The sequence below is a fragment of the Carcharodon carcharias genome, chromosome 15, assembly GCF_017639515.1.
Source record: "Carcharodon carcharias isolate sCarCar2 chromosome 15, sCarCar2.pri, whole genome shotgun sequence".
Taxonomy (NCBI): Eukaryota; Metazoa; Chordata; class Chondrichthyes; order Lamniformes; family Lamnidae; genus Carcharodon; species Carcharodon carcharias.
The window spans coordinates 76,501,957-76,522,455 of NC_054481.1; the positions used below are offsets into that span (position 1 = coordinate 76,501,957).

General features: G+C 43.6%; 1 protein-coding gene across 2 annotated transcripts; it reads left to right on the plus strand.

Annotated features, from left to right (window-relative positions):
- The first annotated feature begins 590 nt into the window (after positions 1-590).
- si:ch211-76l23.4 lies at positions 591-16,187 on the plus strand. Of its 2 annotated transcripts, none has more exons than XM_041207131.1 (4): positions 591-690; positions 12,852-12,987; positions 13,503-13,632; positions 15,636-16,187. In XM_041207131.1, the coding sequence occupies exons 2-4, from the start codon at positions 12,891-12,893 to the stop codon at positions 15,880-15,882; spliced, it is 474 nt and encodes a 157-aa protein (XP_041063065.1). In that variant the 5' UTR covers positions 591-690; positions 12,852-12,890; the 3' UTR covers positions 15,883-16,187. The 2 variants fall into 2 exon arrangements, with proteins under 2 accessions (XP_041063065.1, XP_041063066.1); XM_041207132.1 differs by lacking the exon at positions 591-690 and adding an exon at positions 12,512-12,636 and having other exon boundaries at positions 15,636-16,186.
- The last annotated feature ends 4,312 nt before the right edge of the window (positions 16,188-20,499 follow it).

Here is a 20,499-nt window from a genome sequence, read left to right on the forward strand (position 1 = left end):
GCACGAGGAAACAGCGAGGTAACAGCATGGCAGGCAAATTGGAGACCGCCTGCTAGCAATCCGATATGTTCCTGGTGGTTACGTAACTAATGAGGTGGGAATGGGCATGGACAGGGTAGATAGGGAGGTTCCCCTTGAAGGGTCAGTCACAAGGGGGCATAAGTTCAAGGTGAGAGGCAAGAGGTTTAGGAGGGGATGTGAGGAAAAACTTTTTTACCCAGAGGGTGGAGACGACCTGGAATGCGCTGCCTGGGAGGGTGGTAGGCGGGTTGCCTCACATCCTTTAAAAAGTACCTGGATGAGCACTTGGCACATCATAACATTCAAAGCTATGGGCTAAGTGCTGGTAAATGGGATTAGGTAGGTAGGTCAGGTGTTTCTCACGTGTCGGTGCAGACTTGATGGGCCGAAGAGCCTCTTCTGCACTGTGATTCTGTGATTCTGTGAAGGGCATGAAAACAACCATGGTGGCTGGCAGGCGAAACAACATTTTCCCACCCGCTACTGCACTTAGTGCAAATCTTGGACGATTTTTATGTATTAATTCTGTCGCAAGGGTTGTAACTCACAATCTGTCTGCACCCTTTCCCATTCAGGCAGGCAGCACGCCAAGGAGGCAATTGTATGGAACCTACTAGAGCAGGAAGTGTGGCAGAAACTGGAATTTTGTTTTCCTGACGATGGGTTGAGGTCAGTGATTAGGTCAACAGCAGGTTTGTGGCACTTTGCGCCTGATGCTGGCCTGTGGCAGGTTTCTAAATGTAAAACATTTGCACATCACGAATGCTCATTAGAGTAAAACTTTGTTTTAATCACATCCTACCTTCAAGATAAAGTCAGCAGCACATGCGAATCTCGTGGTAACTGGTTCATGTTTGTTTAAAGCTGGGTGTGCCGCAGGTGGCTTTGTGCAGTTGTGCAGTTTTCCTTCTTGAACTCTGTGGCACAAAGAGGGTCTCAGGAGAACAGCAGCTTTCATGGAGGCTCAGGACTGGCAAGAGTGGTCAGTGGTAAGGGGAGAATGTGCAGTGCTGGTCGGGGCATGGAGGAGCAGAAGAGGTACGGGCCTGGCACCTTGGATGTGGTGGGGGTGATGGGAACGGTCAGTCAAGGTAAGAAAATGAGGGGCCTAAAGAGCAGTGTTAGCACTGTCCACATGTGGGTCCATCACAGGGTATTGGTTAGAACATTTTAATTCTCCTCGCTGAGAGTGATCTCGGACAATGTTCTGCACAATGCATCAACGGGAGGGCCAGCTGAGCCTCCAAGTTCAGTCATGTCCCACAGAGGGCGAACAATGCAATCACAAGAGCCAAATTTCCGAGAAGTGGCAGTCACGATTGGATTGCCGCTTTGCTCCTTCATATTTTCCTTAGTCTGGAGCTGCAGATTTCCTCACTTGGACTTCCCAGCCGGCTTCCTGAGAAATGTGCAGTGTACCAGCTCCGAGCCCACTCTGTGCAGGGCAGCAGTGACAGCAGAAGTGAAGGCCTGCCCCCTTTTTACTGCGCTAACTGCCATGAACCAGTAATTTCAAAGCTCCCAGCCACTTTGACAGGAGAGAAGGTAAGTGTGAAGGTAAGTGTGGAAGGTAAGTGGGTGAGGGGTAGGGTGGTCAGGGTGGGTTGGGGCTGGTCAGGGTGGTAGTCGAGCAGTTCAGGGGTTTGGGGAGGTAGTTAGGGGGTTGGTGGGTGTTCAGTAGTATAATTACTCAGGGGTTAGAAGTGGTTTTAATCCTTCTAATTTTTCCTGGGTTACTATTCTGTTAAGAGAATTGGAACCATCTGAAAGCTCCAATTTAAATTAGATGGTTCCCGGTTCAGGGTAATTGCCCGACAGAAGTTTAAAATTCCTGGGAAATTCCTGCGCAGTCCTTACATGGGGACATTCCAGAGGGGACCCCCAGCACAGCTACGGAGGCACTTGCAGAACTGACCCCAGCGGAATGGAAGTTCTGGGCCAGAACTGTCACAATCCAGAAGGAGGCCTATCATGCCTGCACTGGCGCTCTGAATGAACAATTCCCTTAGTGCCATTCTCCTGCCTTCTGCCTGTAACCCTGCACATTCTTCCTTTTCAGATAACAGGTCTAATTCCTTTTTAAAAGCTTTAATTGAATCTGCCTTTACCACACTCTGAGGCAGTGCATTCCAAACTCTAACCACACGCTGTGTGAAAAAGTTCTCCCTCATCACGCTATTGCTTCTTTTAGTAATTACTTGAAACCCATGCCTTCATTCTCGATCCTTTCACAAATGGAACTGGTTTCTCTCTATCTACACTGTTCCGACCCCTCATGAATTTGAATACCTCTGTCAAATCTCCTCTCAACCTTCTCTTCTCCAAAGAAAACAGTCCCAACCTCTCCAGTCTATTTTCATAATTGACGTTTCTCATCAGTGGATCCATTCTCGGGAATCTTTTCTGCACTCTCTCCAATGCCTTCACATCCTTCCAAAAGCGTAGTGCCCAGAATAGGATGCATACTTCAACTGAGGCCAAACTAGTGTCTTATAAAAGTTCAACATAACCTCCTTGCTCTTATACTTTATACTCCTATTAAAGCCTAGGATACTGCATGCTTTATTAACCACTCTCTCAACCTATCCTCCCACCTTCAATGATGTATGAACACATACACCCATGTCCCTCTGCTCCTGCACATCCTTTAGAATTGTACCCTTTATTGTATATTGTCTCTACATGTTCTTTCTACCAAAATGAATCACTTCGCATTTCTTTGCATTGAACTTGATCAGCCACCTGTTCACTCATTCCACCAACTTGTCTATGTCCTCTTGAAGTCATACACTCTCCCCCTCACAGTTCACAATGCTTCTGAGTTTTGTATCATGCGCAAGCTTTGAAATTGTGCCCTGTATACCAAGATCTATATTATTAATATGTATCAGGAAAAGCAAGAGTCCCAGCGTTGACCCCTGGGGAACTCCATTACAAACTTTCTTCCAGCCTGAAAAATATCCATTAACCACTACTCTCGATTTCCTATAATGCAGTCAATTCTATATCCATGTTGCCAGTGTCCCTTTATTCCACAAGCTATAACTTTTCTCACAAGTCTGCTGTGTGGCAATGTATCAAATGCTAAATACACATTCGACACTAACATGAACATTCAGAAAAAAGTGAATGCAAAAACACAACATTGTTTCTTCCATGTATAGGAAATGTTCCCAACTCCCCTGTAACCATCAATCATGTGAACCATGAGGCCAGTACACTTAGCTCTCTGACTAAGCTCGTCTCAAATATCAATGTGTACACAAAAATGAAGTGAAAACAATGTAATGTGAAATATTTACAAGCAAAATTTAAATTTGCAAAACACCCCATGGCACCTTTGTGTTCTCAATTAATCTTACGCTAATGGCAATGGAGCAGGGAAGTTATAGCCATGGTGCAAGGCCTCACTATTTGTCCAGGAGGCTCATTTATAGCCCACCCACAGCTGCTGCATTGGCCACTCACTTAACCTGTCTTTAGCTATTCCCCAGCCTCTGTCCTCTTGAAGCCTATTGCTATTCTCCTCATAATTTACAATCCTTCAAGAGTTGTGGCATCTGCAAGTTTTGAAATTGTACCCTGAGCAACCAAGTCTAGTTCATTAATATTGTTACAGAGAGGGGAGGAGAAATAAACTGAAACCCTCAATTTTCTTCACTTACTGTCCACAATCAATGTGGTTTTTTGGAAAGGTAGATATGTGTATTCCTAAGGTCAATTTAAAGAGCCAGCAGCAGACTTTCATGGGTTTAAAAATACAGAAAATTATTTATCCACACATTCACCCTGAGTATAAACGTAATGTCAGTTACATACCACACACTCAAGAGGGATACAATGATAGAAGTTAGTGCACTTCTATAAATACCAAACCAAAAGAAAAGTTAACAGTTCATTTCCTTGGCATGTTGTAGGAGGTAAGTCATTGCATCCCAGGTGGAGAAACAAGTCCTGTTCCACTCTTGGATTGTGGTTCAGACAAGTTCAAATAGCTGAAATCAGATATCTTGAGTGTTGCAGTATTACCTTGAAGAAATGAATGTTCGGCAGGTTGCGAAGCTAGGCACTTGTGGTTTTCATATCGGGAGGTCATATTTCTTTACAGATGGACTTGGAGTTTTAGAGTCAGGCTGCGAGGCTTTAAAGAATTTTCCACCTCCTGGTTGTTAAAAGGCAAAGATGGCAGCACCTTTTGCTGCAGCTCCTGTCTTTTTGATGTATTTTGCAAACTGCCCAGGCATTTTCTTGGGTCTTGGAATAATAAAATATTTCCATATCAGAGGCCAGTTTCAGTAATTGCCCCTTGATGTGCAATGGCATTACCATATCACTGAATCCCCCACTATCAACATCCTGGGGGTTACCATTGACCAGAAACTGAACTGGACTAGCCATATAAATACTGTGGCTACAAGATCAGGTTAGAGGCTGGGAATCCTGTGACGATTAACTCACTTCCTGACTCCCCAAAGCCTGTCCACCATCTACAAGACACAAGTCAGGAGTGTGATGGAATACTCCCCATTTGCCTGGATGAGTGCAGCTCCAACAACACTCAAGAAGCTTGACACCACCCAAGACAAAGCAGCCCACTTGATTGGCACCACATCCACAAACATTCACTCCTTCCACCACCGACGCACAGTAGCAGCCGTGTGTACCATCTACAAGATGCACTGCAGGAATTCACCAAGGCTTCTTCGACAGCACCTTCCAAGCCCACAGCCACTACCATTTAGAAGGACAAGGAGCAGATAGATGAGAACACCACCATCTGGAAGTTCCCCTCCAAGTCACTCACCATCCTGTCTTGGAAATATATCACTGTTCCTTCACTGTTGCTGAGTCAAAATCCTGGAACCCCCTTCCTAACAGCACTGTGGATGTATCTACACTGCATGGACTGCAGAGTTTCAAGAAGGCAGCTCACCACCACCTTCTCAAGGGTAACTAGGGATGGGCAATAAATGTTGGTCCAGCCAACGAAGCCTACATCCCGTTAATGAATAAAAAAAAAGTCACATGATCAATGGCCTTTGTCCACCCAGAATGGCTTAAAGCTTAAGGTCACTGATATACAGCAGGAGATAGATGGTGGTCTTTCACATTTATTTTGTAGATAATTTGGTCTCTTCAGTTCTTTCTTGTGAGGCATTGATCTTGGACATGAGAAGTCCAGAGGTCTATTGATGTTAAGTTTTGAGTAAACCACAGATAAATAACATATGTAAATCTTACAGATAACATTTGTTTCGGTATGTCCATTCCAGGGGGTGGCCCCAACCCAGGGTGATTCAGTTAAAGCTTTTGGAAACTTCAGATAGTCTGCGTTGATTAGGCAAAAGTCATCTGACTCTTGGCAGCCATCTTTGCCACTTTGAGAGTGTCCATTTTAAAATATAAAAGACGGTTCCAGAAACTTCCATAGAAACAGGGTCCATTTTTGAAGTTATGAATAGGACATGCCTTCATTGGGCATGACAATATGTATTAAGAAAAACAATGGTCCCAGCAGCAACTTCTGGGGAATCCTATTGTATAGCTTCCTCCAGTCCAAAGCACAACCTGTTCAGCACTACTCTTAGTTTCCTATCACATAGCCAATTTAGTATCCATGCTGTTACTGTCCCTTATAGTCCATGGGTTACAACTTTGTTGCCAAACTTATTATGTGGCACTTTGTCAAATGCTTTTTGGAAGTCCATATACACCATATCAACCTCATCACTTTCATCAACATTCTCCCATACCTCATCAAAAAAACTCAAGCATTAATCTGTGTTGACTCTGCCCAATCATATTATGATTTTCTAGGTGTCATGTTGCCATGTACCTAACAACAGATTCTAGCATTTTGCCTACTACTGATGCTGGCTAACTGGACTATCATTTCCTCCTCTCTCTCTCTTCCTCTTTTCTGGAGTAGTAGGATTCTGTTTGCAACCTTCCAATTTTGCCCTTGGTGTGTATGCATGACGTGGGTTGGAGGAGGCAGTCAGGAAGCCGGCCGCGATTGGCAGCGCACCGTGATTTCACGCACACACACCAAGGGCAAAATTCTGCCCATTGCTTCCCTCTCCACAGTTGCTGACAGGCATGCTAAGTATTTCCAGCATTTACTGAATTTGTATTTGCTAAAGTAAACGTGGGTCATTTACAGACAAAAACAGGGGCAAATATATTGATGAAGAAGGAAATGATGGTGACATTAAATAAAATAATTTCTATTTACCTTCCCAGTAGCAATTAAGGCCCACCCATCGTGAAAGGTAGCTGGGGAATCTGCAAGGGGTGGGTGGGGGCAGGGGCATGATGTCCGCTGGGTCCAATGGTGACCCAATTCAAAAGGGGCCCAGGCAGCTCCCGGAAGGCTGCCACGGATGGATGCTGAAGTCTCCATAGATCCCATTGTGATTGGACATGGCAGGCGGGAGGGCATGTCGGTGGGGCGCTTGGCCTCGCGTTTCTCAGATGAGTGCCTCACTACCCTCTTGGAGGAGGTGGCTGCTAGGAGGGACACCCTTGTTCCCTGGGACGGGAGGAGGAGGCCCCCCACCTCACTAAAAAGGCCTGGGCGGAGGTGGCATCCAGGGTCAGCAGCCACAACATGGTGAGGCGCACATGGGTGCAGAGCCGGAAGCGCTTCAACAATCTCCTGCGATCGGGAAGGGTGAGTACTGCATTGACATGGGTCACTTTGCAGAACAGGTAAGAGCTGTCATCCCCCTGTGGGCCTCAGAGGTGTTAGAGTGTGAGTGGCAAATGTCAATGAGGCAGGAGCTGGCCAAGGGCGTGAGCCCTGGCTGCTTGGACTGAGTGCCTTGCGGCTCCAAGGTCACGAATCGGCTGAGCCCTGCGAGGTGTTCCTCAGTTGGGGTTGGCCAGGCTGCAATGGTGCTGCAGGTAGAGGGTGGACTAATCAATGGTCCTCTGTTCTTTCAGGAGAAGACAAGCCATAACAATATTGAAAGGTCACGGACTGGCGGGGGACCCCCCACACCTCCTCTCCCTCACGCCTTATGAGCAAGAAGCCCTGGAGCTGGAGAGATACCATGCACCTCAGTCAAGTGGCCATGGTGAGGTTGGGGTGCCGGGGGAGGTAAGGATGCAGTCCACTGAGGTGAGAATGTCAGTTATTGCAACCATTCCAGTGTAGTCTCTATATTGATGTGAGCCTCGAACCTGGAGTCTCCATTGATAATGGAAAGACGAGGGCACCATGAAGCATATCTCTGTCTCACCCAGGTGCCAGGCATTCACAGTGACAATGTCATGACTTAAACTAATGACATGTCCTTCTTGTCCCTTTTAGACTTACCAGCAGGTGGTCACTATGAGGAGACTGAAGGCCCACCCCTGAGACCGGAGGACCACCATGCTGACCACGCACCTGCGTCACACCCACTCTGTCAAGCAGGCGCCAGCACAGAAACCAGCACCTCGATGGGCATAAGATTGCCGTGTAGTCTATCGGTGCACATTGGTCAGGGCACTTCACACTCGCTGAGGTGCAGGTGGAGGCAGAGAGTGCCCAGGGCACCAGCAGTTGGAGGACTGCTGGAGACCAGGATGATGCTCAGTCGAAGGCTGATGATGAGCCTCCAGAGACGTCCATTAGGCAGCAGATGCTGGTTGTCCAGCGAGATGTGTGGGAGGATCTGACGGAGATCTATGGGGTCATGGTATCCGTCGTGGAGGAGTCCCTGCAGAGCATGACCACTGTGTTGACCCTCATGGCCGAGCGAACTGCCTCCTCCATTGGGAGAGTGGTGACTCTCATGGAGAGGCTGCTCCAGTGATAGGATTAGGGGTTCCTGGTGTTGTGCTCAGACCTTCAAGCCCTCACACAGGCACTGACCTCAGGTAGTCATTGTCAATGTGGGGGATGGATGAAGCACCCAGTATCCCAGCTAGGTGCCCGTCCATCAATGGTGAGCAGGGAGGTCCACAGCGACCTCATGTTGGCACACGAGCTGCCTGTCGTCTCTGTGGGCTCCTCTCAGGGCGCTCCAGATGACGGCAGCAGCTCCTCCGGGCCTCTCCCAGTGACCATGGCATCTGATGAGACTGCGATGACTGGGGAGATGCCAGCCGTGGCACTGGCTGCTCCTTCCCAGGTGGGGTCAGCACAGGCTCCACTGGCCAGAGGATGACTGCCAAGGTCATCAAGGCCAACAGGCCTGTCTCCAATGTTGGTGCCAGCGAGGGGAGAGCACCTAGAAGTAAATGTAAGTTTAAAACACCTTAAGTACAAGGCGGATTAATCACGGGTAATATTTTGCTCCCCCATTTTCCTTTGACTTTTTTAATTAAAAATACCGGTTAATGTTTATTTCTGCTATGCTTAACATTCACAATTAAATGAGATGTAATTTTGTGCAATTGCCTCTGGATGCTTCATTTGTTCTATAGGTGCAGGGTAGGCCATGATGTTATGATGGACGTGCATCCCCTGAAACTTTATTGCACTGGCACAGGGTGTATATTGTTAACTGAGGAACTGGTCCTGTCAGGGATCTAGTATGGAGCCTGCAGCCCTGGCATGTGGTGGTGATTCTTATTTGGTAGTCTAGCTGAAGGAGCATCGGATCAAAGTGTCCCTGGTGCCCCTGCCTCCCTGCATCCCTGGAGGTTACCCAAGTCAGCGTCTATGCCCTCAGTGCTCTCCTCACTGTGCTTGTCCTCGGACTCACTGCCGGATTCATTATCTGTTGCCTGTTCAGCTGTGTCAAGATCTCTCCCTCCAGTGAGTCCCCCCTTGCCAGTGCCAGATAGTGGACAGCGCAGCATTCAACTACGATCAGTGACACTTGCTCTGGGGAGTATTGCAATGCTCCCCCTGGATGGTCCAGGCATTGGAAGAGTATCTTGAGAAGACCCATGGTCCTCTCTTCCCCCGCCCTTGTGGAGACATGACTCGTATTGTAACGCTTCTCAGCTTCTGTTCTTGGGCGGCAGAGAGGTGTCATAAGCCACCTTCTCAGGGGATAGCCCTTGTCACCCAGCAACCATCTATCCAGGGCTGGAGAACTGAAGAGCCTCAGCACCTGGGAATGTCGCAGGATGTAGCATCATGGGAGTTGCCTGGGTACCTTGCACAGACTTGTAGAATCTGCATCCTGTGATCACACACTATCTGCACGTTCATGGAGTGAAATCCCTTCCTGTTGACGAAGGCACCCGGCTGACCCGCTGGCACCTTGATGGCCACATGTGGGCAGTCGGTGGCACCCTGGACGCAGGGGAATCCAGCAATCACTGCAAAGCCTCTGGCTCACTCAGCCTGGCTGGTCTTGTCCATATTGTAGTGAATGAAAGTCAGTGCATGCCAAAACAGAGCATCTGTCATCAGTTTGACGCAACTGTGGACGGCTGATTGGGAGATTCCACACAGATCCCTACTGAGCTGTGGAAAGAGCCGGAGACATAGAAGTTGAGGGCCACTGTGACCTTCAGAGCCACTGGCATGGGGTGTCCACCCATACAGTCAGAGCTGATCTCAGGCCCAATCACCTGACAGATAGAGGTCACTGTCTCCCTTGCGAGGCTGAGCATCCTACGGCATTGCACCTCGGACATATTGAGGTAGCTGCATCACCGCCTGTAAACCCCGTAAGCAGGATAGTGGCATCTTCTGCAGCCCCTTCTACCTTGGACTTCCTGCTGGCCCTGCGCCCATTGTGCCTGCGCCTCTCCTCCCACAGGCCCCCCCACCCCCCCACTCCCCCTGGAAGCTGCATTGAGACACCTGGCCTCCTCTCCCTTCTGCCCTCTCTTCCTCTTCAGAGAAGGTGCCTCCAGTAGAGACCACAATCCCCATTACCAGGGTAAGGGAAGGCTGTCTGATACCTGGAAAGGTCCACATAGTCTGAATCCTCTGGGGGCCTGGCAGATACCAATGAATCCAGAACTGAAACCTGGAAATGCTCTAAATGCAGCTCTGAATCGAAATGAAGCTGTTGTGTTCACAGAAGCAAGCAGCAGCAAGTGATATCCTGCACTCCTCACTACTCGCATTGACAAGGCCACTGACCCCTCTTATCCCGCCCGTGGATGAGGTTTTGCAAATTGTGACCTGCCCTGCCTGCCCCTTTTGCCCGTGCGACGGCCTGAAAATCGCATGGACTACGCAAAACTGGGAGCCAATTGGTCTCTCAAGGGTCTTAACTGGCCATTTACTTAATGGCGGGTGTGTCTCCATATTCATCGTGCGCCCCCTAGTGAAATATCATGAGAGTGCGCGTTGATGTTGGCATGCTCGGCCGAAGTCATTGTGCGTTATTTCATGCTGAAGCAGGTCAGGCAGTGCCCGACACTAAGTGAAAAATTCTGCACTCCACAGGGCCCAGTTGGCAAATTGTATATAATTCCCAGCACCTACATATCCCCCTTGACCCCTCTGAATTTTTACAAGCAATAGAGTGGGTGTTGGGTGGTCCACCCAACCTTGGGCCAATTGAGACCCTTCAAGGCCTCTCCTTGCACTGCTTCAATGTTTCCTGCAGCCATCGGAGGAGGTGCAGCAGGTTGAAGCCCACCAGGTCTCAGCCCTCGGGCTATTGATGGGAAAGGGGGCTACCTTCTTTACAGGCTCTTTGGACACATTGGAGACCCCCTTCCAAAGGTCTAGCCCCTTCCTGGGTTTCCCCTCTCCTCAGCCTGTGCACATAAGCCCCTACCCCTCTTTGCCCCTCTCCTGGGCTTCCTAACTTGGCTTTGCTGAGCACCCTCCAACTTACCTTTCCATCTGGCTTCAGCAATGACCTCATTGGGGCTGCTGTAGTTCCAGCAGCGACCACCTCTCCCAGTGGCTCTCCTGGGACCAGAGAGCTGCCGGCTATTTGAGTGGCTAACAGCTCTTGGGGGCAGGACATCCTCCCTCGAAAGGGGCAGAAGTCTCTTCTGAGCCAATTAATGCCCTTCCAAATACTAATCGGCTGTGGGATAACATTTTTGCTGGAGGTTGTGGGAATCTCTCGATATATAAAATCCTGCTCAATGTTTCAGATCGATGACCTATCATCAGAACTCTATTACTTTCTCTAATCGCTTCCTTTTTACACACCAATAGAAGCTTTTACAATCTGTTTTCAAGTCTCTACCTAATTCACTCCCATTCTGTTTATTTTTCTTTATCAATTTCTTGGTCATCCTTTGCTGAATTCTATAATATTCTCAACGCTCAGGCTTACCTTATTTTTAAGCCTTTTATTTTATACTATCTTTAACTCCTCTTGCTGGTCACAGTACGACCACTTTCCCTGTGGGGATTTTATTTCTTAAGGGAGTGTAAAAAATTGCCATTGCTCCACCCTCTGAGTGAAGAAATTTCTCTTAACCTTAGTCTTAAGCAGTCAACTCCTCATCTCAACATTCTGTCCCCTAATTCTAGACTCTCAAGCCATCAGCACCTACTCTATCCAGCTCCCCCAGAATTTATATGTTTCAATGAGATCACTTCTCATTCTTCTCAATTCCAGCAATTATAGCCCTACTCAATCTCTTCTCCTGGGACAGCCCTGTCATCCCAGGAGTCAGTTCAGTGAACCTTCATTGCACCCTCTCTAAAGCAAATATATCCTTCCTTAGGTACAAAGGTTAAAGCTGTACACAGTATCGTAGGTGTGGTCTCACCAAACCCCTGTAAAACTGCAGCAAGACCTCATTTCTCTTATATTTTAACCGCCTTGCAAAAAAAATGAACATTAAATTTCCCTTCCTAATTGCTTCCTGTATTTTTAAGTTAATTTTGTGTTTCTTGCATAAAGACATCCAAATCCCTCGGAACACCAACATTTAATAGTTTCTCAATATTTACAAAATAATGTTTTCTATGCTTCCTACCAAAGTAAATAACTTTGCATTTCCCCACATTATACCCCATCAACCATCTTCTTTCCCAGTCACTTCTCACAGAGAAACCAGGCTGACTTTGTCGAATCATATTGTGAGTTTCTAAGTGTCCTCACACTACTTAATGGATTCCTGGTGTCTGATGTCAGGCTAATTTCCCTGTTTTCTCTCTTCCTCCTTTTTTGAATAGTGGGGTTACATTTACTGCCTCAAATCCACTTCTAAGATATGACAACTACAACAATGGGACTGTGCAACTTCCTACTATGTTTATCATATGACAATCAAAGTATAAAATTGTAAAGTTTGAAAAAAAAACAGAGAAGCCTTTTCAGATGTCTTTAAGTTACACTTGCTACTATTTGTCCCATTACACTAATTTTTAATTTACAGTGTATGTTACATTTTATACAAGAAATGTACTTCTGGGTATCCTTTAAAACAGCGCATACATTTAGAATTGGTGTTTAGTTAAATATGTAAAAGCAATTTATTTTTGTAAGAATTGGTCCATGTTATCTAATAAGGAACAAATGTTAATGTTTATTGTTGCTGAATAAATCTAAAACAGATGGTAGAAACATTTTTAGCTCTGCCCAGATGTTAAGTACTTATTTTCTCTTTTCCACACCCTGAACATGTGATGCAGGCACCAACTCTGCATGTTCCAGTAAAAGATTCAAATCAATTCCAGATTAAACATCTCATAGTGTTTGTTGCACTAAGAGACTTCCCAGTAACAACTTAGTTCAACACAGGGTAGGCAGTCATATTTACTTTTCATAGCAATATACATCACTTTGAAAAGTTGCATTTTCATGTTACATTATTTCTATTTTAAAGTGTGTGTTGTATGTTTAAAAGTCTGATATTTTAAATGTTTTTCATTTAGACTCTGTAATGTTTTATTTTCACTTGAATATATGCCACACTTATCGTCTGTTTGTTTCCTTTTTGCTCTCACCTCGCTTTAGGATTGTCACCGAGGATAGCTTCCTACTATTCAACTCAGTATGGTCTTAAGACTCTGTGTGTTTTTCCTGTTTCTCCTGCCTGTGATACACGGCAAAAAACATGGTCAAACTGGCGAATGGAATTACAAAGATGGATGTAAGTAATCTTCCCCTTGTAACTGATTTACTGTACAGCTATATTTTAAATTTCATTAATTAGAAGAAAGATTTGATAATCAATGTGAATGAGCCTTTAATTGATGACTCAGAGACACTGAAGAACATGCCATCTGTCTTTTAATGTTTGTAAACATGATTAATAAACTTAAAATATGAAATATAAAACTCAAATAAAATCAGTAAAATCACAAACATATGTTATTTTCTAAAAACCCTGTCTATTTTTAAAACGCTAAAGATATTCTGTTAGCACTCAAAAGGTTAATTCTTAAAGCATAACAAAGTTTGCAAGGATTTGAAATTTTGTTTGTACTTCTATCTGTAATGTGACACGATGCTACTCCAAATTGCTTTCCTCAGTGAATCAAATCATGAAAACAAATAGCAGAAAGATTTGTTTCACCGGCACTTAGGATGCTTTATAATACTAATTTTTTTTAAAGCAATTCAGCTAATATGAATAATTTATAAATATTTACCCTGTTTTTGTAGCTGATAAAGTTAATGTGCGTGGAGTTGCTAATCTGACGCAGGTGCTGGACAACTGGAGATTCGACATTTTGACTCAGATGAGAGACATACTGACAAATGACCATCAGTCCTTCCTCCCTGACTATTCCAGGTGATAGATGTTTATTGTATTCTGCAATGATTTAAACTGATTGATTTAATTGCCTTGACTAAATCAATATGAGGAATCTTTTCAAAGAGTTAGTGATATCACAGCAGTGCTAAATTTAATTTTATTTATCTGAGTGAAGTAAGGATAGGAAACTTGGATTGAGTTTCAGATTCTATGGTCACTTTGATTGTTATTGACTCTTGAACTGGCTCCTGTCTACCTAATTAAAAATCAGACCTGATTCATTTTCTGTATAAGTGCAAACTTGGCTGTTTTCTGGCCAACTAAAGTTGAGATTGCATTTTTCAATGATTCTATACCTTCACCCAGTTGCTGAGCTGAACTCATTTTGGAACTCTACTGAATAAATATTTCAGTTAAGTGTCTGGTTTGGCAACTTCTATTGCAGTAGCTGGAACCATCATTTTGCATCTGGATGTGTCACTGTTACTTTCTGGATCCTATACTTCGCTAAAAATAATTTCAAATTTGTCCCTGAATTTAGAACAAAAATGGTGTGGTTTTGACACATATTTGGAAAGCTAACAGGCATGTTGGTTTTGAATAATTTATGCCACGTTGGCACAATCCTTGATACAATTGCTGTTGCTACTATCAGCAATCAGAAACAACCTGCTTTGATTTGGCGCAAAAGGTAGGATTTTGCTGCAACAAGAACCAGAGATTGCAGCTTTAAAATAGCAATTAACATTGATTTTACCAAATTACTTCAGAACATTGGAAAGCAGAGAACAATTTTGATGTGGTTATTCATTATTTCAGAACTTTGGAAAGCTAAAGTTACTGACAGAAGAACATAAAGGAATCAGAGTTGATCCTGATTTTCAAGACCACACTCAGATATTTAATAGTTGTGCACATCTCAGATACCATCCAGAACCATAGTCACATTTAAAATAGAGTTAAAAACAAATCTCCAAAGTACATAGACAGTAGACGAATACAGCCTTTAAGACTGCTTTATTTTGTGGAGCTGAACAAGTGAGTCTTTATTTCATAGTATTTCTATTGCAAATAATTCTGTCACACATGGAAAATCCCAATATTGTCAATAAGTATATGACAAGAAAATAATCCTTGGGTCTAGTTCTAGATGAAAATGTTTTCTGCTCTCTTTCCTGCTACACATACACACACACACAACAGACAGGCAAGCATCACACTTTCATTCCGATCAGCAGTAACTGCAAATATCTTAACGTGTACGAGCAGTAAATTATGATGACTATTACAATGTTAAAAACCTTTATCAAAAATGATGTTTTTAAATATTGCTATTGAATATTTAGAAAAAATACCTGTTGCATCCTCATACTTGGTTGTTTTTTGGAAGACACACATTCCATTACAACACCAGGAAATCAGCTGTAAAACCTGATAATTATAGATAGTTATAGTTACTATAGATACTGATAGTCATAGATAAACTCAAGCTGTATGTCCTGCAGGTGATCAGGACTAACTAGGAGACTCAGATTCATTCATTATAGAAGGAATATACTGTGGACAAAATCAAAAACCATTTGCAAATACACCACTGATCTATAAATATATCGATCAGAGTTGATACAAGGTTTAAAAATGTAAAAAGGTACCTAATATTGTAGTGACGGCTTGATTAGCTCATTCAGGGAAGTTGGGCTGGAGAGTAGCTGAGCCCAGGAATATAAAGGAGCGCAACTAACATGACTAGAGATATGAATGCATATTTCCTCCCCGCAGGGAGGGAGGGAGGGGAAATCAGAAAACGGACCAATTTGACAGTCTCATATACCTTAAACATTCAGATTAAAAACAGGACAGTCCGAGGTGTTTCATTTGGGATAGCTGTTAACTCAGTAAGGGGAACAATGATGTTTCATTCAGCAAAACTTAAAACAGGAAGGAAAATAATGGTGAAAAAAAGAGGGTGCTTTCAAGAACTGCATCTTTTTAAAATCAAACACTTGTGGTTTTCATATTATGATTTCATTCTGTTTCAGAATAGCACCTCTTTCAGAGGCACTTGGTGACCTATTCAATGAGTTCAATGCTCTAAAAGAACGGCTAGGAGATCTGACTGAAAAATTTAGTGCCCTGGAGGTTACTGTTGATGGAATGAAAGCTAAAAGTGCTGCTCCAAACAGCTTATCGCCTCATGGCCCCAATGGTATGACACCCAGGCAAAAGCTGAATCCACCAAAGAGAAAAGTTCCGGTTCCAAGGAAAAAGAAGATTCCCCAGCAATAAACCAATGCAAGAATGATCTGTAAAACTCTCAATTCATATATATTATATATATATATATATATATAAAATACACACTCACAAAACCTACAGGATTTGTATGTAGTGTTTTGCATTTTGGTTTGATGTTAGACATTTATCAGGTGCTCACACAGAGATATTGTTAGCTAAGAATATTTCTTACACTGTCCTTCCAAAGTCTGACAATCACATTTCTATGTCTTAACTAGTGTTCTAAAAGTATGTTTTATTACTACTTTTCCTTATTGTCTACATATCTTAAGCATATGCAATAATTGTATCGTAGAAAGTGTATCTTTTGTTCAGCATTTATACTAAAAGGCTGTTTAAATTAAAGAAAGTACAGCAATATCATGCCTTCATTCGCTCATTCTAAATGACTTGCATTTTATTTAAATGATTAAAGTCGGCCGGTGTATCACAGGTCCTGATATGCTGGTATTTTGGGGGGAATAAATTCTTGCACCACCATTTTCAGGCACAAACCAAGTGATGCAGGTGTTGGGGAGGGCAGCTCGATAACTGCCCAAAATTGTTCCTTGGGCTTCATCAAAATAAATGAGCTGAGCTGCAGGTGCCCGATGCAGTTACAGCTTTGCTGCACTGCAATTTTTAATAGCTGCCTCCTTTGAAAGGGTGCTGTAGAAAGTCCTCGGGGTTGGGGGGGAGAAGAAATGAGGGGTACCCGCCCCAGGCCAATTGTGGAAACACTCCTGTTGCTCTTAGCTCCATATTAATGAAAAAGTATATATAAAAAAAACAACTTTTGGTTATTGCCTCCAATGTACCTACATTGGACCATTGGGTTAGGCTACACATACACCATGTAATCCTGAATGGAGGAGGCTAACCCATTCCTCAGGACAGATGAGTTTCTGCAATGGATCTTTGGACAGTTGTTAAACCCTTCAGTAATATGTACGAGGTTATTAGGTGGCTGCCATGGGCTCCTGAAAAATAGCCCAGCTTCATATTTTGTGCTGGCGTCCTTTGATGACAGAATAACATTCCTCAAATGTCAGTAGTGCTGAAAATCCTAGAGTCCATTATAAAAGATTTAATAGCTGAGCATGTGGAAAACAGTGGCAGAATCGGACAGAGTCAGCATGGATTTTTGAGAGGGATCACGCTTGACAAATCCACTGGAATTTTTTGAGGATGTAGCTAGTAGGGTTGATGAGGGGGAGCCAATGGATGTGATCTATATGGACTTTCAGAAGGCTTTCGACAAAGTCCCACATAAGAGGTTGGCGTGTAAAATTAAAGCGCATGGGATTGGGAGTAGTGTATTGAGATGGATAGCAAACTGGTTGGCAGACAAGAAACAAAGAGTAAGAATAAACGGGTCTTTTTCCAAATGGCAGGTAGTGACTAGTGGGGTACCGCAGGGATCAGTGCATTTGACCCCAGTTATTCACAATATATATTAATGATTTAGTTGAAGGAATTAAATGTAATATCTCCAAATTTGCAGATAACACAAAGCTGGGTGGGAGGATGTGCTGTGAGGAGGATGCAGAGATGCTTCAGTGTGATTTGGACAAGCTGAGTGAGTGTGCAAATGCATGGCAGATGCCGTATAATGTGGATAAGTGTGAGGTTATCCATTTTGGTAGCAAAAACAGGAAGGCAGATTATTATCTGAAAGGCTATAAATTGAGAGAGGGGAATGTGCAACGAGACCTGGGTGTCCTTGTATACCAGTCACAAAAGGTAAGCATGCAGGTGCAGCAGGTGGTAAAGAAGGCAAATGGTATGTTGGCCTTCATAGCGAGAGGATTCGAGTACAGGAATAGGGATGCCTTGCTGCAATTGTACAGGACCTTGGTGGGATCACACTTGGAATATTGTGTACAGCTTTGGTCTCCTTATCTTCGGAAGGATGTACTTGCCATAGAGGGAGTGCAGCGAAGGTTTACCCAACTGATTCCTGGGGTGGCGGGACTGACATACGAGGAGAGATTGAGTCAATTAGGATTATATTCGCTGGAGTTCAGAAGAATGAGGGGGGATCTCATAGAAACCTATAAAATTCTAACAGGACTAGACAGGGTAGATGCAGGAAGGATGTTCCCAATGGTGGGGGGAGTCCAGGACCAAGGGTCACAGTCTGAGGATACGGGGTAGACCATTTAGGACTGAGATGAGGAGAAATTTCTTCACCCAGAGAGTGGTGAGCCTGTGGAATTCGTTACCACAGAAAGTAGTTGAGACCAAAACACTATGTTTTCAAGAAAGAGTTAGATATAGCTCTTGGGGCGAAAGGGATCAAAGGATATGGGGAGAAAGCGGGAGCAGGCTATTGAGTTGGATGATTAGCCATGATCATAATGAATGGCAGAGCAGGCTTGAAGGGCCGAATGGCCTACTCCTGCTCCTAGTTTCTATGTTTCGAAAACTGATCCTTGTTTTTACCTGACAAACAGCCATAATCAGGTTCACTTTCTTTCCCTCTACACCCAAACACAGAATGTAAAAATCATTGTAAAATTTTTGTTTCTTTAGAAGTAATGTTTGTTAGATCAGAGATTATTTTCTGTACGCTGGAATACGCGACTGACTATGAAGCAAGGGTTATATTTTGTAGTTTTCAAAATATGATTTCTAAATTGTTCATTGTTTATAGGTAAGCTAAACATTTATTCATTTAAAGCCATTAAATAATGTTTCCTGAAAGAATAACTATTATAAAAAACACCAGCTATTACTAATTTTTAATAAAAACTTTTCATGTTCTCTTGATTTTACAAATTAAGCTCTCAGTAGAAATGAAAAGCATAAATTACAGGGATTATTAAATGATACTAAATCATTGAGTTAACTTGAGGCACCTGGCACCCATTTTAAAGGCTCCATGCTTCCATCTAAGATTTAAAAATGACCTTCAAAGTGTTTGCACACATTTTTGGTGTGAAGCACACCATGTCCCAGTTTGGTAAAAGTTTTACTCATGTCTGCTTACTGAGCACTGCCGACATGCTGCAGTGTTAGCATGGTGACGTCAGTGAGCAAGGCTGAATTTAGACTCCCCACTGCAATTGTAAAAGGCCAGACTGCCAAGAGTGCCCTCTGCTGACTTCACTAATTACAATACGACGCAAACCATCATGAATGACTCCCACTTAATGCTTTTTAAAGGCATCATGCAGGAATTGCAGATAAGCTGCTATATCCTGACCTTTGGTTGCTACACAACTTGAGAGTTTTTGAATTATTCATAAGGCCCTAGCCACTATAATTCAACCAGAGTGAGGTGTACAGGCTGCCCTCGAATTCTCTTGTTTACCTAGAGACATGGATGGTCTGGTAGGGCTACATCTAGGAATTGATGATGTCCAGGAAATGCACACAAGGATTTGACAGGGTAAGGCAAGCTGTCAGAAGAGGTGGAGGAGCCATGAGTTCAGCAAGACACTTTATCCACCAATGGTGTTGAAGGAGCACATCTTCAAGCTTCAATGCAGAAGGTTGTGAGTGTCAGTTCCTGTAGCCACACTGCAGCCTGAAAGCAGATCATGGATCACACTGCCCCTGGCTCTCAAAATCACTGTTGCTGTTATGCTTTATGCAAATGGCTCATTTCAGGTTGCATCAGAAGACACATGTGTAACAGTTTGGAATTTGCCATGCACAGTTATATTAGGGATGTGGCCCACACTACGCAAAGGGAAACAAATATACTTCATTCCCTATTACGAAAAGAGCAGAAAGAAAAAGTACGAGGTTTCACCCACATGCTGCAAGGTACCACTGATTGCACACACATTACCTTGTGTGTTGCCCATTACCAATCTTTACCAGGTTAATGCGATTCCACTCCTTCATTTACAGTGATCACAGCAGTGAATCTGACTGGACTGTACTCGATATCATTGCAGAATTAATGACTCATTTATCCTGTGACAGTCCTCTCTACGATGCTGATTAGAGTCAGGATGATACACATAAGGAGGCTATTCATTCCTTCATGCCAGTGCTGGCTTTTTGAAAGAACTATACAATTAGTCCTACTTCCCTCCTCCTTTCCTGTAGCTCTGCGAACTTTTCCTCTAAGTATTTGTCCAGTTCCTTTTGAAAGTTGTTATTGAATATGCTTCCATCACCCCTTCAGGCAATGCTTTTCCAGATGGCAAAAATCCCTGTCCAAATACTTTTTTTCTCCTGTTGCTTTTGTTTTTTTTTTGCAAATTATGTTCAATCCACGTCCTCTAGTTACTGTCCTTTCTGCTGAAGCTTGTACAAAGGCAATGTAATAATTTTAGGGGAAGTGAATCTTCACATAGACTGGGGCAATAAAATCGGCAAGGGTGGTCTAGAAGATTAATTTGTGGAATATTTTCCAGACAGTTTCCTGGAGCAATATATGTGGAACCAACTATGGATAAAGCTATCTTAGGTGTAGTATTGTGTCATGAGTTGGGGTTGATTAGTAAATAATCCACTCGGAAATAGTGACCATAATAGCATTGAATTTCATGTTAAGTTTGAAAGCAACATTCTCCAACCATAAACAAGAATCATAAACTTAAAAACCAATTACATAAGTTGTTGGGGTAAATAGACTAAAAGATATGGTGGTAAAAGAACACTGGGGAAACA